Source organism: Blennius ocellaris (assembly GCF_963422515.1).
Source record: "Blennius ocellaris genome assembly, chromosome: 21".
NCBI classification, from domain to species: domain Eukaryota; kingdom Metazoa; phylum Chordata; class Actinopteri; order Blenniiformes; family Blenniidae; genus Blennius; species Blennius ocellaris.
In genome coordinates, this window is record NC_137670.1 from 668,510 (window position 1) to 688,011 (window position 19,502).

General features: G+C 47.7%; 1 protein-coding gene across 2 annotated transcripts in view; it reads left to right on the forward strand.

The window, feature by feature from the left end:
- The first annotated feature begins 2,592 nt into the window (after positions 1-2,592).
- Positions 2,593-19,502, forward strand: part of LOC308146097 (cytohesin-3-like) — a 28,327-nt gene continuing 11,417 nt past the window's right edge. For both annotated transcript variants that reach the window (XM_080517746.1, XM_080517747.1), the window contains exons 1-4: positions 2,593-2,828; positions 17,904-17,984; positions 18,078-18,144; positions 19,343-19,409. In XM_080517746.1, coding sequence (XP_080373872.1) covers positions 2,810-2,828; positions 17,904-17,984; positions 18,078-18,144; positions 19,343-19,409 — 234 coding nt within the window. In that variant the 5' untranslated portion in view covers positions 2,593-2,809. The remainder of the gene's footprint in view (positions 2,829-17,903; positions 17,985-18,077; positions 18,145-19,342; positions 19,410-19,502) is intronic.

Below are 19,502 nucleotides of genomic sequence, written 5' to 3' on the forward strand. Positions count from 1 at the left end.
TCCACACATTACCACCAGAGGGCAGTGTGTTAAGCTGCAGTTCCACACATTACCACTAGAGGACAGTGTGTTAAGCTGCAGTTCCACACATTACCACTAGAGGGCAGTGTGTGGCGCTGCAGTTCCACACATTACCACTAGGGAGCACTGTGTGGCGCTGCAGTTCCACACATTACCACTAGAGGGCAGTGTGTGGTGCTGCAGTTCCACACATTACCACTAGAGGGCAGTGTGTTAAGCTGCAGTTCCACACATTACCACCAGAGGGCAGTGTGTGGCGCTGCAGTTCCACACATTACCACTAGATGGCAGTGTGTGGCGCTGCAGTTCCACACATTACCACTAGAGGGCAGTGTGTGGAGCTGCAATTCCACACATTACCACTAGAGGGCAGTGTGTTAAGCTGCAGTTCCACACATTACCACTAGAGGGCAGTGTTCTGCAGGCTCTGGATCGTGTTGTTGAAGGACTTTTCCATCAGAAAACACATTAATGGGATAAACGTCACCATTAAGTGGGATGGGGGGGGGGGGGGGGTAAAAGCAGGGGGGGGGGATTAATGGTGGATCAGCGGGCCTGTCGTCTGCACAATGGGGGGTCGCTGTACCACACAGTGGAGGGAGTCACTCTGAGAAATTAAAATAAATGATCAATCTTTTTGTTTTGCAGTATACATTTATCCCAGAGGCACAACATGTTATGGATTTTACGACATGTGAGATTTAGTGGTAAATGTGACGCAGTTTAAAGAGCTTGTGCAGCTTGCAGGGTCCTGGAGTCCTGGAGTCCTGGAGTCCTGGAGTCCAGGACCCTGCCGGGACCAGAAAAGGACAGACTCACAAACTAAGATTTAGAAATGAGGCTCAAACAGAAATCTGAAATCGACTTGCTGTGTTGTTGTTTTGTTGTTTTTATACAAACCCTTCTTCCTCCAGACAAGCGTCTTCCTCCAAGCTGAGACTTTTCACGGATCGTTATTTTCCACCATCGGTTCTCTAATGAGCTCATAAGAGACGTAACGACCCGTCGCTCTGGTTCCTCCGTCGTGCTTCTGCAGTCAAATCTTAAAAATGTTATTGTTTTTAGTTAATTCAGAGCAAACTGAGTGAAGAGAGTCGACTGGATTCCGTCACTGAAACCACAAATCTTTCCTGTAAAAAAACAAAGAAAGAAAAGTGCTGAGCAGCAGCAGTAATCAATATTAAATAATAAATTAGTTTTGCTTTTAGCAGAAAGATGCTAAAGTTGGATTTTGTCCATCAAGTCCCTAAAATAAACTGTATTTCGTTCTGGTTCAACTCTCGTCTGCAGTTCCTCGCAAAGATTTTAGGTTTTTTTGTGAGGAAATTCTAATAATTGGAGGTTTTTAATGGAAGAAAGAAAAACAGGAGGTTGTTAGTTTTTCTATTTTAGGAGCGATAAAATATTTAGTTTGACAGTAAAACACCAATTTAGCGGTATACAGGAAAAGACAGTAAATATCCTGCTAACTATTGTTGTTGTTTGTAATTTATATGTAGTTTATGTGACATTTATTACCTTTTTTTCAAATAAAGCTCGTTCTGCCAATGACATTATATAACATCATGTCGTGTCTATTATCCAGGCGGAGCTCGTTTCTCAATGCTTTATTATTTCCGGTGACGATGACGTCATTCCTGACGTCACAAACAATGAATACCCGGGATTGTCCACCGGGGGGAAACTGAGCCGGTTTTAATAACAGTCCCGGCTTTTGCAGGAGTGAGACAACCTGGAACCTGGAACCTGGAAACATGACGTCACACAGGGAGGGAATATCCAGGTACACAGAGTTCATGGTCATTCTGGACTGATTCAACAATGTAAAGACACTTCATGGTTGTTGTTGTTTAGTCTTTTGTTTCCCAGACGGTTGTAAACATTTGGACTCTTTACCTCTTTATTTATTTATTTATTTATTTATTTATTTATTTATTTATTTATTTATTTATTTATTTATTTATTTATTTATTTATTTATTTATTTATTTATTTATTATCTATCTAAACACACGAGCCAGTGTGCAGCCTGTTTACAGTAATAACTTGATTTATGCATTCATAAAATGAAATGCTGCCCCCCTACCACACACACACACACACACACACACACACACACACACACACACACACACACACACACACACACACACACACACATTTATAGTCTATAATTTCAGCACAAGTTGCGTAAACACACTCAGTCAATTTGAGTGGATGATTTCTAAAAGCAAAATTACAACCAGGATGGAAGCAAAGATAGATAGATGATAGATAGATAGATAGATAGATGATAGATAGATAGATTATATGATAGATGGATATAGATATATGATCAATAGATCCAGTGTTTCAAGGCTCCAGGTTCTGATAAAGACTGAATCACGTGACCTTCATTTACTTGTTGAAACACTGATTCAGACGACTGTTAGAGTTCCAATGCAAATATGATATGTGATTATTAAAGTGTGTATTCAGTGGATTAACTGTGTGCGCGCGCGCGTACGCACGCATGTGCGGTGGGGGCGGGGCTTCCCGGCGGCGTGTCGTTAACGTGAACGCGGACGGAGCAGCTGATGATGGACCAGGAGGCGAGAGGAGCCTCACATCCCACCTCCTCCTGCTGCTCCTCCTGCTCCTCCTGCTCCTCCTGCTCCTCCGGTTCACGCCCAGCCCCCGGCTGGTCTGTGTGTGAGCGGCGGCAGAAGGAAGCCCGGTCGCCGGTAGCCGGTATCCGGTAACCCCTCGGGAAAAGCCGTCGATCTGCTGGAACTCCCGGTTGTGTCGGTATGGATGAAGACGATCACGGTAAGGCTGCTTTCTTTCCCGGGTAACGGATGGAGGGAGGGAGGGAGGGATGGATGGAGGGAGGGAGGAGGGAGGGAGGGAGGGATGGAGGGATGAGTGAGGCAGGGAGGACGGAGCTGGTTGTTATTGACTGATTTATTCTGTATGAATGTGGAGCCACAGACACCTGGTCGGTTGTCGTGGATCCAGAACTGACAGTAGAGACTCACGTTTATAAAGAAGCATTGCGCCGTCAGTTCTCCACCCGCCGCCCGACAGGACGTCTGGAGGAACCGAAGTCCAGCGGGAGAGTTAAAACAAACAAACAAACAAAACAAACAAACAAACACTTTGTTTCTTTTTTTTCTGTCTCTGCTGATTCTTTGTTTCCATCTGCTTCATGTCGAGCTGCAAAGCTTTGAAGTGTCTCGAGCTGTGGAGCCTTTGAACTGGAGGAAAGTGATCGCGCACACACACACACACACACACACACACACACACACACACACACACACACACACACACACACACACACACACACACACTCATAAGCTGCAAATTGCTTGCAGTAAAATGTTTGTTCTTTCTGACAGTTGGATGTTTTCATCCGTCTTAAAGAGTTTTATCCAACTGCCTCTGACGTCCATCTGTCTTCTGGAGGCTTTGGGGGTTGATAGAGTCTAGACAGGACGTCTGTCCACCGCAGGACGTCTGTCCACCACAGGACGTCTGTCCACCGCAGGACGTCTGTCCACCGCAGGACGTCTGTCCTCTACAGGACGTCTGTCCACCGCAGGACGTCTGTCCACCACAGGACGTCTGTCCACCACAGGACGTCTGTCCACCACAGGTCGTCTGTCCACCACAGGTTGTCTGTCAACCACAGGTGGTCGGTCCACCATAGGACGTCTGTTCACTACAGGACGTCTGTCCACCACAGGTCGTCTGTCAACTACAGGTGGTCTGTCCACTACAGGACGTCTGTCCACCACAGGTTGTCTGTCCACCACAGGTGGTCTGTCCAACCCCGGGACGTCTGTCCACCACAGGTTGTCTGTCCACCACAGGACGTCTGTCCACCTCAGCTTGTCTGTCCACCACAGGTGGTCTGTCCACCACAGGTTGTCTGTCCACCATAGGACGTCTGTTCACTACAGGACGTCTGTCCACCCACAGGTCGTCTGTCAACTACAGGTGGTCTGTCCACTACAGGACGTCTGTCCACCACAGGTTGTCTGTCCACCAACAGGTGGTCTGTCCAACCCCGGGACGTCTGTCCACCACAGGTTGTCTGTCCACCACAGGACGTCTGTCCACCTCAGCTTGTCTGTCCACCACAGGTGGTCTGTCCACCACAGGACGTCTGTCCACCTCAGGTCCAGTGTCTGTTGCTCTCCTCTGCAGGAGGAACATGAAACTGAACAGGAAGGACCTGATCTATCTGATCATTTAACTATTTGTCCGGCGAGTTGGGACATCGAGCGTCGGAGGAGTTGAACTTGTCATAAAGAGACTGAACGACGATTCAAAGTGGAATCAAAGCCGTCGTGGTCAAAGAGGCTGTGGAGACGCTTCGTCTGACTGGAGCTCAATGGAGCCGACATGCAGCTGCACAGTGCAGATTACTGCTCAGTCAGTTACTCTATGATAAGCATGGAGGCACACACACACACACACACACACACACACACACACACACACACACACACACACACACACACACACACACACACACACACACACACACACACACACACACAGATAATCCAGACTGCCGGGGCTCCCAAGGCGATGTGGTGGAAACAAACAGCAGCAGCCTGATAAGAGTGTCAGTTAGACGGAGATTAGAGCAGCAGGTCCAGATGCTCGTCTGAACTTCCACAACTTTCCTCCACATTATTATTATTATTATATTATATTATTCACATTAGTGACCTCTGGAGGTTCAGGTTCCCCCTGAATGTGAGAATGTGTTTGACAGTGATTCGTTTCCCTGCCAACATGTTTTATATCACAGTTCAGACACGTATTATTTTGGTAACAGACATGAACATCGTCCAGGAAATTTCTCTTTTGCGGCCGAGGTGAATAAAGAAGATTCTCATAACGTGCCTTGAAATTGACTGAGCACGTTGGTGATTCCGGGGGCGGGGGGGGCTATTTTTATTTTATGGACTTAATGGACTCCTTAAAAAGGTTAATTTTTGTTGAGGCGGGAGATAAATCTTGGTTTTATTGGAGGGGGGGGGGGCTAATGGGGGGGGGCAGGTTACAGATAACAGAGCATCGTCACGTTACAAGCAGACGGTTGCTTGTTCGGCTGGACGCTTTAAACAAGACATGAATTAATGAATGCAGATTTAAGATATGAGCTAAAACAATCATGCAAGAATTTAAGATGGGAATGCAGGTATGGTTTCATAAAGACACCATGTAGGGGTAGAAGTAGACAAAGACCAACAAGTAGTTAAAATATAGGAATAGATCCACACATGCTGAATAAATATCCTCTCAATCAGTAGAAGCGTCACGAACTGTGAGACGATCAGCCGCCGTCTTCTGACGGCAAATATTTATATAAACCTCATGAAGCCGCATATGAAACTCTTCCACATATATCAGAGTGTGAGTCACGTGACCAGGGGCCAGAGAGTCACGTGACCAGGGGCCAAGAGAGTCACGTGACCAGGGGCCAGAGAGTCACGTGACCAGAGGCCAGAGAGTCACGTGGCCATGGGCCAGAGAGTCACGTGGCCATGGGCCAGAGAGTCACGTGACCAGAGGCCAGAGAGTCACGTGACCAGAGGCCAGAGAGTCACGTGACCAGAGGCCAGAGAGTCACATGACCAGAGAGCCTTCTGGAGTTCAACCAAAGCGAGAGGAAGAGTTCAGATAATGTGAAGTGGTGAAATAACTTCCCTTAAATAAACCAATTAAGAGGTGTGGATCGCCGCCTCGTGTGTGTGTGTGTGTGAGTGTGTGTGTGTGGTGTGTCACTTAACATTGTTCCCACACACACACACCTTGATATCCTGGTACCGTCGAGGCTCTTGTTGCTATTTCTGACCAACTGGCTGGTTTGTGGTGAACTTGTTCACCTCCAGGTTTTTATCTTCATCATCGTTCATAGAATATAAAGCGTCGTCTGCAAAACGTGGACGTTGTCCTCGCAGAGCGCTGATGTCACCGGCTGCTGGAAACAGACGCTCAAAGCCGAGGCCACGTTCTTTGTTCGTGGCGTCGGTGAACGACTGACGCAACAGACGTATTTCAAGGGATTAAGCTGAAATATAAAGACTCAGGCAGACGCCAGCCGGCTCTCCTGAAACTGAAATGGTCAATATGGGGGGGGGGGGGGTTTGGATCTGGACTGACGGAGGGGAAAGTGAAGTTTCTCCACCGGGAGGCTTCTTGGAGAGAAAACAGAACAGACGTGATCAACTGACCCTGTTTTCTTCTACTATGAAGGATTAAAAATCACAGCTTGTGGCTCCAGTTGAGTTTGTTGGTGGTTTCTCTTTGCTCTCGGATGCTGTCCTGGTTTCTCCTGGTGGGAACGGTGGGGGAGACTGGTTTCACACCAGTTTGGTTGCATTAGAAGCAGCGGAGGTCAGGAGGTCAGGAGGTCAGGAGGTCGTGGCGTTGGGAGGCCACAAGGTGGCGCCTTGGAAGCGCTGCTGCGGTCGTTTTCAAGAAAACGAAACATTTTTTTAAGCTTTTCTGAAATGAAAAACACAAAATTAATGCGTTAGTTTTCACTTGAAATGTTGCGCAAAGGGAAGATCAAAGGGTGAAGGGTAGATCAAAGTTCCGTCCACCAGGGGGCGCCACTGTTTCCTGCCGATGTTCATTGTGAACTTGCAGGTGTAGACAGGCGGAGCTGAGTGCAGACCGGTGGCGTTATTTGGTTAATTGATGGGAAAAGATGGAGGCCATCTCCACTGAAAACCGGCTGTCGCCATAGGATCTGGGGGAAACGCAGCTTTTTGAAAATGTGTCACCGATGGCAGTGCCGTGGTTGTTTTCAAGAAAACTGACTTTTTTTAAAAAACTTTTCTGAAATGAAAAACACAGAATTAATGTCTTATTTTTCACTTGAAATGTTGCGTAACGGGAACCAGCGGTCGCTCGCCCGTAGATCAAAGCTCCGTCCAGCAGGTGGCACCACCAGGCAGAAGCGCGGTTGTTTTCAAGAAAATTGACATTGTTTTCAAATCGTCTCGTAAACGTGAAGCTTCTCTGAAATGAAAAACACAGAATTAATGTCTTATTTTTCACTTGAAATTTTGCGTAAAGATCGCCCGTAGATCAAAGCTCCGTCCACCAGGTGGCACCACCTGGCAGAAGCGCGGTTGTTTTCAAGAAAACTGACATTGTTTTCAAATCGTCTCGTAAACGTGAAGCTTCTCTGCAACGAAAAACCCAAAATGAACGCGTTATTTGTCACTTGAAATGTTGCGCAACGGGAACCCGGCGGTCGCCTCGCCTGTAGATCAAAGCTCCGTCCAGCAGGGGGCGTCGGCGGGGACGTCTGGGTTTCTTTGCACAAGAGACGAGGCTGCGAAACGTCTGAGTCGAGCAAATGAAGAATAATTAAACGTACCACCAGCTGAGGTTCACTCATTTATTTTTTTCAACCGTTACATCAGTCGAAAAAGTCGCTTTTGTGTTTCTGACCTGTTGCTTTTGCTCAAAATGAGAAAAGAAAACAACGGAGCGACGGCGGCGTCCGCGTCTCTGCGTCGCCGCCTGGGACTCGTTAGCACATGTTTACGGCGCTCGCTAATCAGAGCCGCAGACGGGGGCCTCGGAGGGGAATGGAACCGGCGTCTTTATTGCTGGCGTCTATTTTTAGCGCCATTGTGAGGCTGCAGGAGTGGAAAGAACAGGGTTTGGAGCTTGAACGTCTCCTGGAGCCGCTCGGGGTCACGTGACCATGAGAGGAAACGCTGGTTCTGGGGCCGTTTGGCTCGTTCACGGGAGGAAGTAAGTCGATTTTCCCGGTTGGACGGGGCGTCGGTGAAACTCCAGTCTCGTTGCTGCAGGAAGAAATCCAAGAAAACAAAAATGTGATAATGATGTTTGTCTCCGACGTCCCGGGAGGATTTTCCTCGCTGCGTTTCTGTCAGACGTGTCGTAATAATAATGATAATAATAATAATGATAATAATAATGATAATAATAATAATGATAATAATAATGATAATGATAATAATAATAATAATGATAATAATCGGCTCTTCTTTCTATCTGACCGGGAGAAAAGCAGGATAGGAAAAGGCTCCTGTCCTCCTGTCCTTCTGTCCTCATGTCCTTCTGTCCTGTCCTCCTGTCATCCTGTCCTTCTGTCCTCCTGTCCTCCTGTCCTGTCCTCCTGTCATCCTGTCCTTCTGTCCTGTCATCCTGTCCTTCTGTCCTGTCCTCCTGTCATCCTGTCCTTCTGTCCTCCTGTCCTGTCATCCTGTCCTTCTGTCCTGTCCTCCTGTCCTCCTGTCTTCCTGTCTTCCTGTCCTCCTGTCTTCCTGTCTTCCTGTCTTCTTGTCCTCCTGTCATCCTGTCCTCCTGTCCTTCTGTCCTGTCCTCCTGTCATCCTGTCCTTCTGTCCTGTCATCCTGTCATCCTGTCCTCCTGTCCTTCTGTCCTGTCCTCCTGTCCTGTCCTCCTGTCATCCTGTCCTTCTGTCCTGTCCTTCTGTCCTTCTGTCCTCCTGTCATCCTGTCCTTCTGTCCTTCTGTCCTCCTGTCCTTCTGTCCTGTCCTCCTGTCCTCCTGTCTTCCTGTCTTCCTGTCCTCCTGTCTTCCTGTCTTCCTGTCTTCCTGTCTTCTTGTCCTCCTGTCATCCTGTCCTGTCCTCCTGTCCTCCTGTCTTCCTGTCTTCTTGTCCTCCTCTCATCCTGTCCTGTCCTCCTGTCCTCCTGTCCTCCTGTCATCCTGTCCTGTCCTCCTGTCCTTCTGTCTTGTCCTCCTGTCCTCCTGTCCTTCTGTCCTCATGTCCTCCTGTCCTCCTGTCCTGTCCTCCTGTCATCCTGTCCTTCTGTCCTGTCATCCTGTCATCCTGTCCTCCTGTCCTTCTGTCCTGTCCTCCTGTCCTGTCCTCCTGTCATCCTGTCCTTCTGTCCTGTCCTTCTGTCCTTCTGTCCTCCTGTCATCCTGTCCTTCTGTCCTTCTGTCCTCCTGTCCTTCTGTCCTGTCCTCCTGTCCTCCTGTCTTCCTGTCTTCCTGTCTTCTTGTCCTCCTGTCATCCTGTCCTGTCCTCCTGTCCTCCTGTCTTCCTGTCTTCTTGTCCTCCTCTCATCCTGTCCTGTCCTCCTGTCCTCCTGTCCTCCTGTCCTCTGGGCTAAAACACCAAACCACATCCGACTGCAGCAGCTCCTGGTTTTCAGTCTGTAGTTCACGTCCGTCCAGTGTGCTGGAGGAGTGGACAGAACAGGTTTGGACGACTCGGAGAACTTTGATGACGACGACGGTTGGAAACGTCCAAACCTCCGTCTGTCGTGTGCAGAATGAAGTGGTTGAAGCTGCTCAGCGGCAGTGGTGCAGGTGAGCTGGACGCAGATGAAGGATGAGATCCTCTGACCGGCCAGTCGGCTGCTGGAGGCGTCGCCACGGCGACGCTCAGGAAATCAATCTGAGCGTCGCCTCGCCCGGTTTATCGTCTTATTGTTGTTTTCCAGCCACGTCTGCAGGGACGCAGGATCCAGACCATAATAATACAACATGAAGGATCAGTGTTTTCAGGTTTTGGTTGTTTATGTGAGGATCAAATGAAATGAAGGCGACAAACACGTCTGCAGCCACTTTGTGTTTCTAGAGGTCAAAGACATTTGAAAAGAACTCAGCTGTTTTCTAGCAGTTCACCTGGAAAGGCTCTTATTGTGATAAATCCACTTCCTGAAGGTCCTCCAGCAGTACTGACCGTCTCCTCCTGCAGTACCGACCGTCTCCTCCTGCAGTACTGACCGTCTCCTCCTGCAGTACCGACCGTCTCCTCCTGCAGTACTGACCGTCTCCTCCTGCAGTACCGACCGTCTCCTCCAGCAGTACTGACCGTCTCCTCCTGCAGTACTGACCGTCTCCTCTAGCAGTACTGACCGTCTCCTCCAGCAGTACTGACCGTCTCCTCCTGCAGTACTGACCGTCTCCTCTAGCAGTACTGACCGTCTCCTCCTGCAGTACTGACCGTCTCCTCCAGCAGTAACGACCGTCTCCTCCTGCAGTACTGACCGTCTCCTCTAGCAGTACTGACCGTCTCCTCCAGCAGTACTGACCGTCTCCTCCTGCAGTACTGACCGTCTCCTCTAGCAGTACTGACCGTCTCCTCCTGCAGTACTGACCGTCTCCTCCAGCAGTACCGACCGTCTCCTCCTGCAGTACTGACCGTCTCCTCTAGCAGTACTGACCGTCTCCTCTAGCAGTACCGACCGTCTCCTCCAGTAGTACTGACCGTCTCCTCCTGCAGTACTGACCGTCTCCTCTAGCAGTACTGACCGTCTCCTCCAGCAGTACTGACCGTCTCCTCCAGCAGTACCGACCGTCTCCTCCAGCAGTACTGACCGTCTCCTCCAGTAGTACTGACCGTCTCCTCTAGCAGTACTGACCGTCTCCTCCTGCAGTACTGACCGTCTCCTCCAGTAGTACTGACCGTCTCCTCCAGCAGTATTGACCGTCTCCTCTAGCAGTACTGACCGTCTCCTCCAGCAGTACCGACCGTCTCCTCCTGCAGTACCGACCGTCTCCTCCAGCAGTACCGACCGTCTCCTCCTGCAGTACCGACCGTCTCCTCCTGCAGTACTGACCGTCTCCTCCAGCAGTACTGACCGTCTCCTCCTGCAGTACTGACCGTCTCCTCCAGCAGTACTGACCGTCTCCTCCAGCAGTACTGACCGTCTCCTCCTGCAGTACTGACCGTCTCCTCTAGCAGTACTGACCGTCTCCTCCAGCAGTACTGACCGTCTCCTCCAGCAGTACCGACCGTCTCCTCCTGCAGTACTGACCGTCTCCTCTAGCAGTACTGACCGTCTCCTCTAGCAGTACCGACCGTCTCCTCCAGTAGTACTGACCGTCTCCTCCTGCAGTACTGACCGTCTCCTCTAGCAGTACTGACCGTCTCCTCCTGCAGTACTGACCGTCTCCTCCAGTAGTACTGACCGTCTCCTCCAGCAGTACCGACCGTCTCCTCTAGCAGTACTGACCGTCTCCTCCAGCAGTACTGACCGTCTCCTCCAGCAGTACTGACCGTCTCCTCCTGCAGTACTGACCGTCTCCTCCAGCAGTACAGACCGTCTCCTCTAGCAGTACCGACCGTCTCCTCCAACAGTACTGACCGTCTCCTCCAACAGTACCGACCGTCTCCTCCAGCAGTACTGACCATCTCCTCTAGCAGTACTGACCGTCTCCTCCAACAGTACTGACCGTCTCCTCCAACAGTACCGACCGTCTCCTCCAGCAGTACCGACCGTCTCCTCCTGCAGTACTGACCGTCTCCTCCTGCAGTACTGACCGTCTCCTCTAGCAGTACTGACCGTCTCCTCCAACAGTACCGACCGTCTCCTCCAGCAGTACTGACCGTCTCCTCCAGCAGTACCGACCGTCTCCTCCAGCAGTACCGACCGTCTCCTCCAGTAGTACTGACCGTCTCCTCTAGCAGTACTGACCGTCTCCTCCTGCAGTACTGACCGTCTCCTCCAGTAGTACTGACCGTCTCCTCCAGCAGTATTGACCGTCTCCTCTAGCAGTACTGACCGTCTCCTCCAACAGTACTGACCGTCTCCTCCAACAGTACCGACCGTCTCCTCCAGCAGTACCGACCGTCTCCTCCTGCAGTACTGACCGTCTCCTCCTGCAGTACTGACCGTCTCCTCTAGCAGTACTGACCGTCTCCTCCAACAGTACCGACCGTCTCCTCCAGCAGTACTGACCGTCTCCTCCAGCAGTACCGACCGTCTCCTCCAGCAGTACTGACCGTCTCCTCCAGTAGTACTGACCGTCTCCTCTAGCAGTACTGACCGTCTCCTCCAACAGTACCGACCGTCTCCTCTAGCAGTACTGACCGTCTCCTCCAGCAGTACTGACCGTCTCCTCCAGCAATACTGACCGTCTCCTCCAGCAGTACCGACCGTCTCCTCCAGCAGTACTGACCGTCTCCTCCTGCAGTACTGACCGTCTCCTCCAGCAGTACTGACCGTCTCCTCCAACAGTACTGACCGTCTCCTCCTGCAGTACCGACCGTCTCCTCCAACAGTACCGACCGTCTCCTCCAGCAGTACCGACCGTCTCCTCCTGCAGTACTGACTGTCTCCTCCTGCAGTACCGACCGTCTCCTCCAGCAGTACCGACCGTCTCCTCCAACAGTACCGACCGTCTCCTCCTGCAGTACTGACCGTCTCCTCCTGCAGTACTGCAGCCAATCAGAAATCAAACCCTCTATAGTGTCATCGGGGGTTCAGCCAATCACAATCAAGGTAGGCTCTTCCCCCTTTGACTCCTTCCACAATCAGGCAGCTCTGATCTGGCACATGGCGCCACGAGAGGAAGTACTTCCTCCTCTGCCCATAGATGGGCGTGTGTGTGGGCGCGGAGCCAGTCCAGCTCACACAGACACAGCAGATTGTGGATGTAGCTCCTAGGATCAATATTCTAGTGGAGGAGGATCAAGGTTTGTGGACCAGGAGGAGGAGGAGGAGGAGGAGGAGGAGGAGGAGGAGGAGGAGGAGGAGGAGGAGGAGGAGGAGGAGGAGGAGGAGGAGGAGGAGGAGAGGAGGGAGGAGGAGGGAGGAGGTGAGGAGGAGGAGGAGGAGGAGGAGGAGGAGGAGGAGGAGGAGGAGGAGGAGGAGGAGGAGGGAGGAGGAGGAGGACATGCCTGCCTGACAGTAATTGTTATTTAAACTCCAGTTCTCAACCAGGTGGTGACATCAGATCGTCGCTGCAGGTTAGAAGGTGTTAAAAAGTTTCTACTACTTTCTACCTTCTACTTTCTACTTTCTAGTTTCTAGTTTCTGCTTTCTACTTTCTGCTTTCTACTTTCTGCTTTCTACTTTCTAGTTTCTCTAGTTTCTAGTTTCTACTTTGTAGTTTCTACTTTCTAGTTTCTAGTTTCTGCTTTCTACTTTCTGCTTTCTACTTTCTAGATTCTAGTTTCTGCTTTCTACTTTCTAGATTCTAGTTTCTACTTTCTGCTTTCTGCTTTCTACTTTCTACTTTGTAGTTTGTAGTTTCTAGTTTCTACTTTGTAGTTTCTACTTTATAGTTTCTACTTTGTAGTTTCTACTTTATAGTTTCTACTTTCTACTTTCTAGTTTCTAGTTTCTGCTTTCTAGTTTCTGCTTTCTACTTTCTACTTTCTAGTTTCTACTTTCTAGTTTCTACTTTCTAGTTTCTACTTTCTACTTTCTACTTTCTAGTTTCTACTTTATAGTTTCTACTTTCTACTTTCTAGTTTCTAGTTTCTGCTTTCTAGTTTCTGCTTTCTACTTTCTACTTTCTAGTTTCTACTTTCTAGTTTCTACTTTCTAGATTCTAGTTTCTACTTTCTGCTTTCTGCTTTTCTACTTTCTACTTTGTAGTTTCTAGTTTCTAGTTTCTACTTTGTAGTTTCTACTTTATAGTTTCTACTTTGTAGTTTCTACTTTATAGTTTCTACTTTTCTACTTTCTAGTTTCTAGTTTCTGCTTTCTAGTTTCTGCTTTCTACTTTCTACTTTCTAGTTTTCTACTTTCTAGTTTCTACTTTCTAGTTTCTGCTTTCTACTTTCTACTTTCTAGTTTCTACTTTTCTAGTTTCTACTTTCTAGTTTCTACTTTCTACTTTCTACTTTCTAGTTTCTACTTTGTAGTTTCTACTTTGTAGTTTCTACTTTCTAGTTTCTACTTTGTAGTTTCTACTTCTAGTTTCTACTTTGTAGTTTCTACTTTCTAGTTTCTACTTTGTAGTTTCTACTTTCTAGTTTCTACTTTGTACTTTGTACTTTCTACTTTGTACTTTCCCAGGAAGACGATCAGAGATTCTAGATTTGCACTAAAAAAGGCCCCTCATCCTGCCTGAATGCCAGAAGAAACACCTTCCTTCTCCCCCGATTCTCCGGCCAATCAAATCATCACATCCTGGTTACTTTGGCTGCCAACATGTGGACAGGGACCCCCCCTCCACCCCCCCCCCCCCCCCCACCTCCACCCCCCCACCACTCATCCAGTGAAATATTGACACAGTGCTGATGCTGAGCAGATGTGTGATATAAGAGCACATTGTGAGCGGGACCACCTCCCGTGCGTCAAATCGCCTGTACAAATGCCGTCCCAGCAGGGGGCCCCCCTCTCCGGGCGAAGGGCAGATTAGCGGAGCAATCAGGGCGAAGGCTCTTCAGCCCCCCCGAGCCCCAGATTCCGGCCGGGACCCCCGGCGGCAGAGCTGAACGCTTCCCAGAACCTCTGCTGCTTCTCACGCGAAGGGAACGTCTGTCGCTGAATCAGGAACTTCAACAACGCCTGAATCGTTTCTACCAGCGGTTTTCTACCTTTTTGAGCCGAGACACACTTTTTTTGTTTGTAAAACTCTGGAGTCACACCTCCACCTGAACATGTTAAAGTTTTAAACTCTGTAGCCTCTATTAACAATATAAAGTCTTTCTCATCAAAGTTTTATCAACAGGAATCCAGTAAATCCAGAAACAAAGTATTTCCCAATTTCTTTTTTTAACTTAATCTAAATGACATGAAGAGAAAACAAGAAAAAATAACCCAAAACCTCCCATTATAGAAGAAAATTTATTTTTTTTTAAACTAATTTAGACATTTTTTTTAACTTAATCTAAGTGACATGAAGAGAAAACAAAAAACAATCAAAAAACATTCCATTATAGAAGAATTTTTTTTTTTTAAACTAATTTAGACTTCTTTTTTTTTACTTTATCAAAATGACATGAAGAGAAAACAAAAAAAAACAATAAAAAAAAACTCCCATTATAGAAGAATTTTTTTTTTTTAAACTAATTTAGAATTTTTTTTACTTATCTAAATGACATGAAGAGAAAACAAGAAAAAATAACCCAAAAACCTCCCATTATAGAAGAAAAAATGTTTTTTTTAAACTAATTTACACATTTTTTTTAACCTTAATCTAAGTGACATGAAGAGAAATCAAAAAAACATTCCATTATAGAAGAAATTTTTTTTTTTTTTTTACTAATTTAGACTTTTTTTTAACTTAATCGAAATGAGATGAAGAGAAAACAAAAAACAATAAAAAAAACATTCCATTATAGAAGAAAATGTATTTTTTTTTAAAACTAATTTAGACTTTTTTTTAACTTAATCGAAATCACATGAAGAGAAAACAAAAAAACAACCAAAAACCTCCCATTATAGAAGAAGGGAAAAAAAAAACAAACAACTAATTTAGACTTTTTTTAATTTAACTCCTCTAAATCATTCTTCCTTTTCAAAAACTTCTCCATCACTGTCACTGACACAGTACTTTGATACAAGATGGTAGCAGGAGGTGGAGATGAACCACACTGACGTCTGTCACTTTACATTTCCACCGGCAAAGTTCTGTGCTGCCCTCTAGTGGCGAAGAGTATTTAGAACTTGTCCAAGCTCTCGATGAACCAGCTTGAATTGTTGTTACGGTGACTGTCAAAATAAAAGCCAGGAAAAGATGGACGGGGCGTCACGAGACACGACGGAGGAAAGGTTGTTCTGATGGTCTCTACTGAGCATGTGGCAGAAGAGCCGTTTCACTCCAGTCGCGGTGGTCAGGAGCAGAGCTTCCCTCGTTTTCCATGGAGATGGAGACGGAGAGTTTTTTCGAAAAGTTGTGTCGTGAACTGACACAAGTCGTGACAGTTGTGCTCTTGGGGCGCAGCACACGACTTTTCGCTGCCACCTGCAGGTGGTCGGTGATGAGGGCGTTAGGCCACGCCCCCTCGGCGAGCCGAAATCTAAATACAAGAAAGTTGATAGGAAAATGTTTTCAGTCAAGTGGACGGACTCTTCGGCCTTGGATGTTTGACATGTGGAGGGAAAGAGCAAAAATAATTGAGATAAAAAGCCACGACTGGAGTTTCAGCTAAGAAAAAGCCTCAATCAGCAAAAATGTGTAAAACGGCTTTTAAAAATGGATAAAACAACAAGTCGTAGCAGAAACGGCTTAAACAGCTAAACCTCCAAAAAAAATAAAATAAAATATCTCTTTTTCCTGGTTAAAGTGCTTTAATTTCAGAATCTCATTGTAAATACAGCAAGATTTCATACTTTATTTTGAAATTTAAGACGGAAAATGTTTTTATGGTCATTTGTTCGGGAAGGTTTCAGACCTGAACGCGTCGTTTTTGAAAAATAATAATATCGGAGCCGTACGGCTCATCTTCTGATGGCGAAATAGAGGAAACTAGTTTGCCTGTCCGATAATGAAATATTAAAGTTTGTAAAGTGTTCTTGCTGCATTATGGACCAGTTCTGGTTTTCTGTCTAGTGAGGCTGTTCTACCGCTAAAGTCTCAGTCTGAGTTAAAACAGTGGATCCGAGTCACACGACGTCTGGATCCTCACTTCTTCTCCCTGAACCTCAAACCTTTCAGACGTTCCTGCTGTTCCTGCAGCGGTTCCGTCGTATGGACCAGAACAAACCCAGTAGAACTTTAAACGCCACCGACGGTTTTGTGGGATTCCGTCCCGTCACTTAAATTCCGATAAATCCTTTCAGCCCGCGACAGTTGTTGGTTCTGGGTGTGAGGAGGAGAGGATTTAGTCCTGAAAGGAGATTTTGAGGGATTTGGGGTTTTTTTTAAAGGGGAAAATGACCAGAGGCTCTGGTTTAAACCCCCCATACCCCCCCCCCCCCCCCCCCCCCCATCTCCCCCCGCCCCCCCCGGAGCCCGCCTCCGAATGGCTCTTTGCACTGACACAAAGAAAACATGGAATTGATATTTGCAGGTTATTTACTATGAATCACTGTGATTCAACGTGACGTAACAATTTATTCCGACTCTTTTTATTGACATTTTTCAATCCAATACAAACAGAACGGCACATTTCTGGTGTAATAAAGACCCTCGTCCCCCCCCCACCCCCCCCTTATAACCCACCCACCCCACTCAGGTCCGACCACCCGTGGACACGTGGCACAAACCTACAAAACAAACTGAAACCACGTAAAAGACAAACATTAAAGATTGAGAAAAAATAAATAAATAAATAAATAGAAGAGATTATTCTCATCAGGATCTGGGTCTAAATCCAGAGAGTTGATATATAAACCAGTTCTAGATTATAGAGGACTTTCTGACCCCCCAGACCCACCTGACCCCCCCTGACCCCCCCCCTCATACCGTCACACTGACGTGTTGCATCACCCTGCAGAGGGAGTTTGAGGTCAGCGACGCTAATCACACTTTTTATTGTCCCTCGTTTCACATCCTGCCGGTAAAACGTGGGCCCACACAAGAACCCCCCCCCACCCTCCTCCTCCCCCCCCCCCCCGCCCCACCTGAACCTCGTCTCGGCGCTTCAGGATTACATAACCAGGGTGGGAACCGCCGTCCAAGTGGGCGAACAACAACGTTTACGATTAAAAGCTTAATGGCTTTGTTTCACTTTATTTGGCACCGATTTTTCATCTCGGAGGGAAAATAAGGAGTTTTTTTTTTCTGGCGGCTCAAACCTGCTCAGGACGCTGGAGGCTGCAGCTTCCTGTTGAGGCGTTTGCCTTCCCGGCCTCTATGTGTACTACGCCTCATGAACCCCCCCCCCCCCCCCCCACAAAGAGAAAAGAAGTGGAATCATGAAGATTAACAGAGAAGTCCGGCCAGCAGGGGGTCTGCAGTGGGGTTCGTCTGTATAATTCACATTTAATGGAGGAAAACTTAATCTGGCTGGATGATAATCCTTTTATTAATACAATGTTTCCCCCCCGAGCCGGACGGAGGAGGGAGGAGGAGAGGCTAACACCTTCCAGTGGAATAATTAGCATCCGTCTCTTCGCTGATGAAGACGAACAGCTGATGTTCCTCTGGGTTTCTTCCTCTCCTCCGCCGACCTCTTGACCTACCTCTCGGCCTGTTGCAGCAGCAGAACTCAGGTGTTGTTTTCCTCCACCTGTTTCAGTTCCAGACGACCTGTCGGTGGAGGAGGGGGCGGAGCTCCACAACATCCGGCGGAGGAAGAGGGAGCTGCTGGACGACATCGAGTGCGACTGGATCGTCTCTTCTTCTTCTTCTTCTTCTTCTTCTTCCTGCTTCACCTCCTTCTTCACGCCTTGTTTTCTTCCTCTCGCCCTCCAGAGGCTGAAGTTTGAAATCGCCGAAGTCATGACGGAGATCGAGCAGCTGACGTGTGTCGGAGAAAGGTGGGAGGGGCTTATATCTCTATGTTTTACAATGAGATGAGACAAAATACTCCGTTTAATTATTTACACAGGAAGTGTATCGTTTACTAATACGTTTTATAATAATGTGATTTACACGTTTTATAATAATGTGAAATTAAAAAAGATACATTATATATATATTTCTGAGTTCACCTCAGATTAATGCTGGTCGTGTGATTTATCACCGTGTGTGTTTGTGTCGCCGACGTCTGCAGATCGTTGTGTGAGAGTGTGAGTGTGTGAGAGTGTGAGTGTGTGAGTGTGTGAGTGTGTGAGTGTGTGAGTGTGAGAGTGTGAGAGTGTGAGAGTGTGAGAGTGTGAGAGTGTGAGAGTGTGAGAGTGTGAGAGTGTGAGAGTGTGAGAGTGTGAGAGTGTGAGAGTGTGAGAGTGTGAGAGTGTGAGAGTGTGAGAGTGTGAGAGTGTGAGAGTGTGAGAGTGTGTGAGTGTGTGAGAGTGTGAGAGTGTGAGAGTGTGAGTGTGTGAGAGTGTGAGTGTGTGAGTGTGTGAGTGTGTGAGTGTGAGAGTGTGAGAGTGTGAGAGTGTGAGAGTGTGAGAGTGTGAGAGTGTGAGAGTGTGAGAGTGTGAGAGTGTGAGAGTGTGAGAGTGTGAGAGTGTGAGAGTGTGAGAGTGTGAGAGTGTGAGAGTGTGAGAGTGTGAGAGTGTGAGAGTGTGAGAGTGTGAGAGTGTGTGAGTGTGTGAGTGTGTGAGTGTGTGAGTGTGTGAGTGTGTGAGTGTGTGAGTGTGTGAGTGTGTGAGTGTGTGAGTGTGTGAGTGTGTGAGTGTGTGAGTGTGAGAGTGTGAGAGTGTGAGAGTGTGAGAGTGTGAGAGTGTGAGAGTGTGAGAGTGTGAGAGTGTGAGAGTGTGAGAGTGTGAGAGTGTGAGAGTGTGAGAGTGTGAGAGTGTGAGAGTGTGTGAGTGTGTGAGTGTGTGAGTGTCAGAGTGTCAGAGTGTCAGAGTGTGTGAGAGTGAGTTTATTCTATTAATAAAGCCGATCCAGATTAAGTTTTCCTCCATGTTTTCAGATTAGCTTCCAGCATGAACACAATGTATATAACCAGAACATGTAGATTAGTTAATAACCTCTTGAGGACGTTTCCACGTCTGGTTCGTCTGACACGTTCGTCCTCGTTGCTCCCGATTGGCTGAATCTCGTCTTCGTCTTCAACTCATGTTTCAGTAAAGCGTCTCAGAGGAACAAACAGGTGGCGATGGGCAGGAAGAAGTTCAACATGGACCCCAAGAAGGTACGACTCAGTCCCTCCAGGCCGCAGAGCCCAATGGAAATATAATGGTACCCTCATTTACCCATCATGCATCTGTGATCGTCTCCTCGTCTC